General features: G+C 40.2%; 1 protein-coding gene across 1 annotated transcript in view; it reads right to left on the bottom strand.

Annotated features, from left to right (window-relative positions):
• Positions 1–12,020, bottom strand: part of LOC142203041 (uncharacterized) — a 45,911-nt gene that overhangs the window by 16,998 nt on the left and 16,893 nt on the right. Inside the window, exons 11-12 of the mRNA XM_075273474.1 lie at positions 9,496–9,556; positions 5,614–5,822 (exon numbers count right to left, since the gene is read on the bottom strand). Of these exons, the coding sequence (XP_075129575.1) occupies positions 5,614–5,822; positions 9,496–9,556 (270 nt within the window). The remainder of the gene's footprint in view (positions 1–5,613; positions 5,823–9,495; positions 9,557–12,020) is intronic.

Genomic DNA, 12,020 nt, shown 5'->3' with positions numbered 1-12,020 from the left:
GTATATATTCTGTGTGAATAAAGAGAGAATAAAATACAATTCGTCCTGCAAAATTACATAATCATACAGCTTTGAATTAAAAAATAATAGTTATGCGTTTCGAAAGACTGAATTAAAAAAAATATATATATACAGTACAGACCAAAAGTGCAAAAGGTGGCTACTTTGAAGAACCTAGAATAATAGACATATTTTCAGTTGTTTCACGCTTTTTTGTTAAGTATATAATTCCACATGTGATAATTCATAGTTTTGATTCCTTTAGTGTGAATTTACAATCTTCATAGTCATGAAAATACTGAGAAATCTTTGAATGAGAAGGTATGTCCAAACTTTTGGTCTGTACTGTATATATACTGTGTGTATATGTATGTATGTATATATATATATATATATATATATATATATATATATATATATATATATATTCTTTCTGCCCATAGTGAATGGAAGTTATGAGTAGAGCACAGTACAGCCAGTTTGGTAGTTTCCATAATCCTGGCCACCTCTAGCTGCAGCATACAGACGGATATTCTCATTTCAGCCATGAAGGGCTACAATTGGGAATCCCCTTTAAACATTTCTGTAACTAACTTGACAACTAATTCATCAAATCAGTGAATCAAAAGCAATTTCTGTGCCACTAATTCATTATACTTGCCCAACTTCACCCCAATCCACCGTTTTAATTGTTCATTCTTTATAAATGGCTAGAAAGATGAACTTCATGCGATTAATGGTTCCTCCATTACACTCAATGGAAGTGATTAATCTCTTGGTTCACACTACTCAGTTCATTTGCAGCCCTGATCTTTTAAAAGAGATGACTGCCCTACAAAGAGATTAAAAATTGGCTTGTAGCAAATTTAATAGAAATCAATGTGATGCCAATGAGCTGCTTGCACTTCAGGGGTTAATTATGTGCAAGTGAGTGATGGAAAATCACCCCTGTCTTTATCTCTCTCTGTATAGATGCCAATATAATAAAATGTATTTTAATAAGGAGCAGCGCGTCATTATTCTGAGTTATTCTATCATAAATACAGAACAAAGGGTGTTTTGGGAACAACATGTTCTATATGCCAATACACTATGAAGCCATACTGGCTAATGAAGGGGAAAAAAAAGAGAGCAATTCCACATGGAAAATCAGGTAAAATGCAGTGAAAGTAGCATTATGGGGCAATTATTTCCCTTCCACTTACATGGAAATGTGATCATTGACAAAACTGCTGCTGCTATTTCTAACTTACTGTGAAGCACTTACACAGGAGGAACTGCTGAATTCACAGTCCTGACCTCTTCTGAAAAATGTCAAGATAGAGCTAAAGCCCGATTCACATCTGTTTTCGTCAATTTCGTTCCCCTCTCCGCATGAAAGGACTTTTCTCTCCACATTTTTCATGCAGAAACCAAGCAAAAACCACACGGACCCCATTATAGTCTATGGGGTCTGCGGGTTTTCTAAGGTAAACACTTTTTTATGTGGATTAGGTTTCCACTCAGGGGGTCCCCAAGTGGTCCCCCGAATGGACACCCATGCACACATGTGATCTAGGCCTAAGCTTTCTAGCTGAGTTCCTTCAGGATATACTCTTTATGTCTGTCTGTTGCTAAATGTCTGATAATATGACTACTGATAATGGGAAGCAGAATATATAAGATATGTGGCGCCACATCCTCTATTACAGGGCTAGCCGTAGTGTCTAGGGAGCCATATGAGACTTCTAGTCTAGTCTGGCCTAAGAAGAGGGGCTGCCAACCAGCTGATAGTAAGTTCCTGTTAGTAAAGAGCAGTGCAGGATCCTGAAACTGAATAAAGGTGTTCTATTATATGGACCATCCTCTTGCCAGATGTATGGAGATTGCTCTAGCAGTAGCACAGCAGTTTTACGTGATTATTTTATAATTACTGATATTTGGAGGCATACTTTGTGGATAACTATGGTTTATTTTGTGTTCTCACTACCGTACTTGGAATATCTGAAGGTTATCACCATTCCTAAATGTAACATGTTTCCTTTGTATTGGGCCAGTTTGCTCTTAGCACTACACTTTTGAACAATTCTCAAGTGTTTGGCATTATAACGTCCACTGGTACTTTAAGGGATTCTACCATTAAACTACCTTTTTTTCTAATGAACACGTCGGAATAGCCTTAAGAAAGGCTATTCGTCTCCTACCTTTAGACGTGGTCTCTGCCGTGCCGTTCCGTAGAAATACCGGTTTTAACCAGTATGCAAATGAGCTCTCCGCAGCAATGAGGGTGGGCCCCAGCGCTGAAACACCGATGAGCGCATCCCCATTGCTGCCCAGAGCTCTTTCCTGCGCCGCCTCCTTCTTCTGCATCAACTCCGCCTCTTCTGGCTTCTCTTGCTCTTGTAGTTCTATACAGGAGCATAGAGAGGACACCCCAAAATGGCCGCCGGCCAGCTCCTTTATTGAACTGCAAGAGCGACTACCCCAAAATGGCCGCCGGCCGGCTCCTGTATTGAACTGCAAGAGCGGCTACCCCATAATGGCCGTCGGACGGCTCCTGTATTGAACTGCAAGAGCGGCTACCCAAAAATGGCCGCCGGCCGGCCATACAGGCCATACTCATTGCTGCGGAGAGCTCATTTGCATACCGGTTAAAACCGGTATTTCTACGGAACGGTGCGGCGGAGACCACGTCTAAAGGTAGGAGACGAATAGCCTTTCTTAAGGCTATTCCGACGTGGTAATTAGAAAAAAAAGTAGTTTAATGGTAGAATCCCTTTAAAGAATACCATGTTGAGATTGCAGTCAGGGCTGGACTTGGTAAGGTGGAGCATTTATACATCCCAAAATATGCTTGCCTCTAGGTTTCTATGATTGAGACTTCCAAAAGACAACAAGATGAAACCCCCTGCTCTACTATATACACTATTTAAAGGCCACGCTTTTTTTCCTGCTTGTTTTATATCATATATAATATTTCAGCAAGTATTTCTAGTATATAGAGCAAGTGGTGCTAAAACAATATATAGCCTTCTCAAATGTTTTAAATAATAAAGATTATAGAGGACCTGTCACCAAGTAGAAAATGCTAAATAATACACATCATTTGATTCTCGCTGTGCCCCCGAACAATCCAGAGTTTTAGGGAGCGTTCACACTACCGTAGGTGTCCGACAGTTAGTGTCCGCTGCTAATGTCCATTCAAAATCTTGTGCGGACATTAGCATCGAACACTAGCTGTGTCCGTGACATTTTGCATTCATTTAAATGGACATCGGATGCATTCTTTTACAGTCCGTGGGTGTCCTTAAGTGTCCGTTCCCAAAGATGCCCGACTTTTCAAGCGGACATCTAGGTTTTTGCTGTCCGCTTGAAAAGTCAGACATCTTTAGGAACTTAAGGACAGGCACGGAGTGTAAAATAACGCACCCGATGTCCATTTAAATTAATGCAAAATGTCACGGATACAGCTAGTGTCCGCTGCTAATGTCCGCACAAGATTTTGAACGGACATTAGCAGCAGACACTAGCTGTCGGACACCGATGGTAGTGTGAACGCTCTCTTACATTTTAAAATCCATCCACCTATTCAATAGATATGATCCCTGGAAAATTGTATGTAAACTAGCTCTGATTCTCTATGTGGGTGAGAACCTTTTATTTTTTTTTCGGAGAAACCACCTGGAGAATCAGAGCTATAACCTTCTAGGGGTTGTATCTTTTGAATGGGTGGACAGATTTTAAAAAGAAAAACACCAAATTGATCAAGGACAGTGATAAATAAATGATGGTATTTAGCATGTGGGTGACAGATCCTCTTTAAGACCTGCGGTTTCAGATGACTTTTCAGGATAAACTACCATGTGTGTACATAAGCATTAACACCATACTTGATCATTATATGGTTTACATTCTGCATCATTTAGCAGTTTTCCCCTATGCAGGCTACATTTGGAGTATGTAGTTCTCTGAACAGTCAAGTGGAAACTAGCTGCCATATACTCCACACGCTAAGGAGAAGAGAAACCAGCCCAGGAACATGCAGGACATAGAGAAGTAGTGAGGTGAGTAAAGTGCTTTGGTTGTGATAAAACATTTCTCTTCAGCTCCAGCATTAGTCTAAGCCTGTGTTTCAGCCCTACTCGCTCTCCCTTCCTTTGCTGACGCCTTTCTCTACAGGTTTCAATGGAGAGGATTTAGCTCAGTGATGTGACCTTACAGTCTGTCTCAAAACAGTTGTAGCAGTGATTTTTAGAGCCAAAGCTATTTTAGCAGAGGAATAGAGAATGGAAACAGCCTGATAAGCTGGAAAGGGCATTTCTCTCTGATAAGATATATTACAATGTTTCTTATGATTGCCTGTACTATTCATTTATGGAAAGTTTGTTGAAAGGACAGTCCCTATCAGGCATTAAACTGATTTCTTCTCTTTGAGGAAACCAGATAACACAAATCTATTTGGCACATCAAAAAGCAAATAGGGGCAGGGGGTCATGTACAAAATGTGTCAACTACATCTGCAAATAAAAATATGTAGCACAAGATACACAATCTATGTTCAGAAGAGAACGAACACCAAAATCATCATGCTTGGGCTGCTTTACTGTGTTGGGGCATGGAGGGCTTGCAATCATTGATAGAACACTGAGCTTAAAGGGATCCTATCATTAAAACCACATTTTTTCTCCCTAACACGTAGGAATAGCCTCAAGGCTATTCTTCTCCTACCTTTAGAAGTCTTCTCTGCGCCACCGTTTCGTAGATATCCTGGTTTTTATCGGTATGCAAATTAGTTATCTTGCAGCACTGGGGACGGTCGCCAGCACTCAAACAGAGCGGAGAGGGCATTCCAGAGGAAGAAGAGGCCGACGCTGGAGAGTTTTTTCACAGCACTGGGGACCGCCCCCAGTGCTGTGAGAAAACTCATTTGCATACAAATGAAAACTGGGGTATCTAAGGAACGGCGGCGCGGAGAAGACTTCTAAATGTACGAGAAGATTAGCCTTAATGATTGCATCCCTTTAAAGATGTATCAAAACATTTTACAGGAGAATGTAAGTTTATGAAAAAATATAATGGCCCAGAAAATATACTAAATAATGATTGAAAAATAAAATTTGCTTTACAATGGCCAGAGCTCTGACTTAAGCTCTATTTGAATGCTGTGGTGTTTTCTAAAGAGGGGTATTTGTAAAGTGCTGCAGAATATGTTGGCGCTATATAAATAACATTTATTATTATTATTATTATTATTATTTGCATGCAGTTCATCCCAGAAAAATTGATGAGTTGAATCTCATTCTGGGGAAGATTGATTCAAATTTCCTCCTCAACATCAGCAGCTAGATCAGACATATCCAAAGTCCAGCCCGTCTTCAAATTTCCACCTGCTTGCCAGCATTGTTGCCTTCAGAGGGCACTACTGGATCCCCACTGCTCTTTAAATAGGCAGTGGGAGTCTGGTAACTGCCCCTATTAACTTATCTATCCCTGCTCCTGCTCACAGCCTCCTATTCCCTCATCAGCCACTAGGGGGTCCCATTTGTCACATATTACGTCATTGTGACCTGATGTGCAGTACACAGAGCCCATTGAAGGCTGAAAAAGGAAGATGTATGTAAAAGTAAATGTTACCTTTCAGTGTTCATTTTTGTAGATGCCACTGTTCTATTCTTCTCACCAAATGACATTATCTTTTTGATATCGTCTTCAGTCAAAACCTCCATTTCCGTTAATCCAGGAAGTGTTACTGCTTTTCCCTGCGATCTGATCTCAAGTTGTTTGTTTCCATTTTGAGAGAGAAGATCCCATATTCCTTCATTATATATCTCTAGCATTGAAATCTAATCAAAGATTAAATAAAAGAGAGAACTATGAGGAAAGCCGGTGATAATGGTAGCTAAATGAAAGAATATTCATCAGATAGTTTAACAATAACCAATATTCCCACAAACAGAAAAATATGTACCGCAGTTTGTAATATCCACTGTTCAGCATCAAATATCCAGTATCATCGACCTTTATCTTTAGTCTTCATGGTTTGAAGAGAAGATTCTTTGTAGTCAACTGTTAGAAGTTATGATCTGCTGTGAAGATCTTTATATCTATGGGTATATTTAACTATTCATATGTTCCTTGAAAAGTGGAAGCAGACCATATCATACTGACTAAAAACAATAAAACTTAACTTTTAATAAATATTGTTAAAAAATGTCCAAGATACCCAATCCCCCCAAAAATCCCACAGTAACCTCTGAGCAATGGGCTCAGAGGAAAAGGTAGGCAGTCTGGTTACTATAGCAGAAAGAGGCAATAGTGCGCTCTGTTTTCATTTCCATGCATTGCACCGTCATTGCCCTATAATGTTAGTACTGTTCTCGCCACACTGTCTATACTTAAAATACGCTCATGGTCTGCTGGTGGGTTTAACCCGCGTTTCCCTCTATCTAAGTTCATCAGGAGGAGTCTAGATAATAAACACTGTCTACTATATGCACGATGTACGTTAAAAACCGCAGTTCGTGGGACCACGATGGTTGGCCCCCAAAGTAGATATAAGTAGAGAGAGAGGGAAACGCGTTGAATGATTAGAGGAACATTTTAGGAGCTCCAGTAGGGGATATAGATATATGCAGGGGTAGCCTGAATGGCAATCCAGACTATTATGATATTGACAAGACGGCTTTAGGCTATCTGTGATTTGCTAACTATGGCTATCCAACCCTCAGTTAATAACCTTACTGGTTAAACCCACCAGCAGACCATGAGAGTATTTTAATTCTAGACAGTGTGGCGAGAACAGTACCAATATTATAGGGCAATGACGGTGCAATGCATGGAAATGAAAACAGAGCGCACTATTGCCTCTTTCTGCTATAGTAACCACACCGCCTTCCTTTTCCTCTGAGCCCATTGCTCAGAGGTTACTGTGGGATTTTGGGGAGATTGGGTATCTTGGACATTTTTTAACAATATTTATTAAAAGTTAAGTATTATTGTTTTTGGTCAATAGTAAGGACTTTTGGAGTGTATACAAGTATAGTTTCCTTACACCCTCTGTATTATATATTTTACCTGGAGTGTACCTGAAAAGCATCAGGTAAAATCATGCTACAAGGATGGATCAGTGTAGTGGTCCTGTATACAATATGGAAAATTGTAGGATAGAGCGCTCAACATTTCTACTGAATAGAATTGCACAATATGCTGCACTATTTTGTATTAAAAAAATTAACGTGCAATTGAAGCTTCACACCACAGTATTTCTATTAGTTTACTGTATGCTCTGTGATAGCTCGTGACAAATATGGAAAACAGATACATAGGCCATTATTCTCCCAGTGGAGGCTAAAAATGCTCAATTTATGTGGAAACTGGTGGGTTTGTGTATTTTAACTGCATGGAATAGTGCAGAAAGCAGCACTATTCCCTCTAATAGAAGTCTGGCTGTGAAGTCTGGACCTCCCTTTGTAACAGAAGAGGCTGTGCAGTGTTGCAGGGCTGTGGCATTGGTTGACCAAACATCCAACTCTTCTCTTTCTCCTGTCGTGGCCCCACATAGTACCAGCAAAGTGGATGGGATTCTGGCTAATCCCATCCACAGATTGTAAAAAATATCTGCAATGAAAATGTTGAGATTTCAAAAATGCTCACGTTTTTGTAAAAGGAAGCATGTTGATGATACCTATGGAAATGCTGATGTTTTATGTAAAGGTATAATAGAAGCAGAAAGTCCGCTGAGGAATATTCTGTGAACTTTCTCTGAAAAGTGCTGTGGGAAAAAACCACGATGCGTTTCCACCTCTGTCTTTTTCGCAGCATTTTTTGGCTGTGACTCACTTTCGTGGGGTGTTAGTCTGACTCTAAGTCCTTTATAAATGGCTGACTGTCGTGGTCAGACAGAAGCAGTAAAGCACCTTTCCTTCAGGAAAAAAGTCACTTCTGGCTCGTTCACATCTGCACCCAGTCTCCGTTCTGCAGGTTTCTGTTTCCTGCACAAAGCAGAGGTAGGAGACGGAAACCTGCAGGACTCTTTCATACCCATTCATTTGAATGGGTTTGAAAGATGTCCGGCCGTGAGCGGTGGTGAGCGTTTTATGCTCTCCGCCGCGAAACTGTTTTTTTAAAATTGGACACAGAGTTGGACATGCAGTACTCGGTGTCCGGTTTTTAAAAAAAACGGTTTCGTGGCGGAGAGCATAAAACGCTCACCGCCGCTCACGGCCAGACCCACTCTGACAGCTTTCAGTCTTCTGCCAGCAGAAGACGGAAAGCTCAGAACGGAGATCCGAACGCTAGTGTGAACCTAGCGTTAATAAAATTCTATTAAAGTAATTATGCAATCAGCTATATATCTAATTCGTTATACAAAACCAATGATTGTATAATATGTAATATTAAATCATTCTTTTTTGAAGTGAGACTTTTTTACCTCTACAATCCTGGTTGTTTGGACCATTAGCATTTAGTAGTTTGTCATAGACATGAGATTGATGTGTAAAATAATAAAAGTAAGATTCATGGCTGTAGTGACTGGCAAGTTGTCCACTGCAATCCTATTTCAATCCTTCTAAATGTGGCATTCAAAGTGTATGGCGGCAAATATATTGGCAGTGTCCCTATACTTTAAAGAGGACCTTTCACCATATCTGGGCACAGGCAGTGTTATATACTGCCGGAAAGCTGACAGTGCGCTGAATTCAGCGCACTGTCGGCTTTCCCGATCCGTGACCGGTGTAAAGCGCTATCGGTCCTGGTACCGTAGCGCTTTACAGTCAGAAGGGCGTTTCTGACCATTAGCCAGAGACGTCCTTCTGCCTCGCGGCGCCAATCGCGCTGTGCTGTGGAGCCGGGAGGAACGCCCCCTCCCCTCCTGATAATGCTAGTCTACGGACGAGCTGTGTGAGCAGAGGGAGGGGGCGTTCCTCCCGGCTCCACAGCACAGAGCGATTGGCGCCGCGAGGCAGAAGGACGTCTCTGGCTAATGGTCAGAAACGCCCTTCTGACCATAGAAGAGCTACGGTACCGGGCCGTAAGCTCTTCACACCGGGCACAGATCGGGAAAGCCGACAGTGCGCTGAATTCAGCGCACTGTCAGCTTTCTGGCAGTATATAGAACTGCCTGTGCCCGGATATGGTGAAAGGTCCTCTTTAAGGCCATTTTCAGACAGCCTTGTTTAGTCTGGTAAACGTTATACATGTACTGGCCACATTTCCAACAACATCCATCTTTTGCATTAATGCTGTGAGTTTCATTATTACCACGGGTCTACTGTGCCATACTCATATGATGCTGTGAGTATTGTTCATGTTGGAGCTCACAGAGTCTCAAATCACTATGATGCTGTGAGTTTAGTTCAGCTGAACTGTGGTCAGTTTGCAAATGTCACATTTACTGGGTTCCTCAGCCTGAGTATTGTCATCTAAATTGGCCCTAAAGCTGTGGCAGTTCTAAATGTGCACTTCTGTGTTTCCATTTAATGCAGTGTACAATAAAAGTTTGATTTTAATACATACCCTTATGACATATTTAATCCTTTGTCTCTCTTGACATATGCGCAGAAGTTCCCTAATTGACCTGTAGAAATTGACAAAAATAATTAATTTCCAGTGCACTTCCACTTTTTCTGATTTGTGAGTTTATAGGAAAATATAGGAAAATAATTTTACATTAGAGAAATACTTGAAGGGAAACTATGGTGAGACTTGAAATTGTTTAATAAGATATTGCTTACATATTGATATATATATATAATCACTTCTCAGGTAATCCCATTTCCAAACATACACAAAGTATTTGAGAAGTGGCAGGGTAGCCCTCTCCATTAAAGGGGTTTATCCAAGTTAAATATAGGTTATCAATATAAAATTGATTGGGTCCGGCATGCAGAACCCCTACAGATTAGCTGGTCTCCATGGCTGATGCTCAGAGAATGGAGCAGGGAGCAGACAGTTGTGTTCTCTGTGTAGTGGCTGAACTGAGTCACTGAACTTTAGCTTCTGTTCAGGTGAATGGGCGACTGTCTGCAATACTCTGGTCTGGCCACTACACAGAATAGAGCTTTCTGCTTCTTGTTCCATTCTTGCTGAAAACATTCATTGTGTTGCTGTTGTTGGACCCCCACTGTTCTGATATAGATGACCTACCTTAAGGTCTGGTCATCAATATTTCTATCCCAGAAAACCCCTTTAGACCACATTGCAGATATTGCTTTTTTTTTTTTTTGAGCCAGTCATGGGGGAGGTTTGAGCAGAATGGAGAAGCATAGGTACTGCCTATATATTTCCCATTCCTGTTGTATTCATTTGTCGCTTTGGCTTTAAAAAGTGCAGCAAAATCTGCAACAAAAAAAGCAGTGTTTCTACAACGTGGGGCCTTAAAGTATACAAAATATAGAAAATGAGCTGAGCATGCAGCACTTTACATTTTTCTGCAGCTCCACTAAATTCTATGGGGACCTACTATATTACACACTGTATTCATTTACAGAGCGTGCACACATCTCACTAAGTGAGAGACTGATCTACTGCTCTATTAGTTCTAATAAATGCCCTAACTTCTATAAACAATTGTTACATGTTGTAACATCTGTTCTGGAGTAGGTTAATATACAGATTATAAACTTTTAGTTGTAAAGGTAATCTGTCAACACAAAATTGAGATATAAACTAATCACAGTACTTTATGGGGATGTCAGCACAGTTTACAATGATACATTATTTATTCAGGTAGCTGCTGAGCAGCAGCAGATAGTGAAGCCCCTTGATGGAAAGCAATGCCCCTAAAGCCCTTTTCTGTTCATTTGCGTAGGGATAAAAGGCCAATTTTTACAAGAATGGCGCATCTGTCCTAAATAAGAAATACATAATTGTAAACTGTTCTGATAGACCTACAAGGTACTGCGATTAGTTTATTTCTCTATTTTGTGCTGACAGACTGCCTTTAATAATTTTTCAGCAATACTGAAAAGAAAATGGTACTGCAACTTATTGTACATTATTACTAAATTATCTTCTAGTTCTTATTTGATAGTATACTGTGTAATACCTTCTGCCACCACACAATATTATATTCAGTAACTGTAAATCAGTGCTTTTCACGTAGGTGGGGCTTATAATCAGTAAAACTGTAACTCACTGCCACAAGATGTATTGATGACTAAAAATGTGTTGGGTTTCAAGAGGGACCTGGAGATTTTTGCTTTCCACTGGATCAGCATGGAAGGTTTATAGGTTGGACTATGTGGGCTGAAGGAGGGGGATGATTTTGTCTCCTAACCACCCAGATGCTTAGATCAGTATTAATCACAGCGTCTGAGGAGTTAAGCCACTGGAGTTTAAATATTTTACTACTACAGTGGCTAGACCTAGGTCTCGGCTGTCTTAGCTATACACTCAGCACTATGATAATGTTACGGTGCTGAGTGGGAAGGGGTTAATCAGCCTTAGTGTAGTGAGAGTGGTCTATGGGCCTAGTCTCAGTTGTGACCCCTGTGGTGAGCTGGGTTCTGTTGGAACAATGTTTTAAGCTTAACAAAACTCTAAATTCTAAAGATTAAAATCTGCAATTCTGTAAGTAATCTATGTCGCTATGTATCAGTTATCTACATACCTGGGACTTTTTTTTATTTATTTAGGCAGTACTATCAAAAACTCTAGATCGCCAACAAACTAATGTCTAAATTTCCTATACAATCCTATATTCCTTGAAGTGCTCTACTTAAGACTCTGATGGCTTTCTTTGAATGTCGTTACAAATTGTTACACCAAAATGATTTGTAATGTTTCTACAAGTAACAACAACATTTGCTAATGTGCTTTGTGACATTTTTTCCCAGCATATAATAAATATTGAGGAAACTAGCCTTGACCTTCAGTAAAATGACTTTCCTGTAAAATGTGCTTTTGTTTTATTCCATTTAATTAATGTCAATCTGTAAAGCAAATCATTGTGCATTAGCATGTTCAAGCCTTTGTTGTTATTCTGTTCTGTATGTAGTTGTATCCCTGAATAACTACTGCAGCATAAGGAGCTTGTGATA

This window comes from Leptodactylus fuscus, chromosome 5 (assembly GCF_031893055.1).
Source record: "Leptodactylus fuscus isolate aLepFus1 chromosome 5, aLepFus1.hap2, whole genome shotgun sequence".
Lineage (NCBI taxonomy): Eukaryota > Metazoa > Chordata > Amphibia > Anura > Leptodactylidae > Leptodactylus > Leptodactylus fuscus.
The sequence above is the reverse complement of the archived record's forward strand: the minus strand, read 5'-3'. Positions and strand labels throughout refer to the sequence as shown.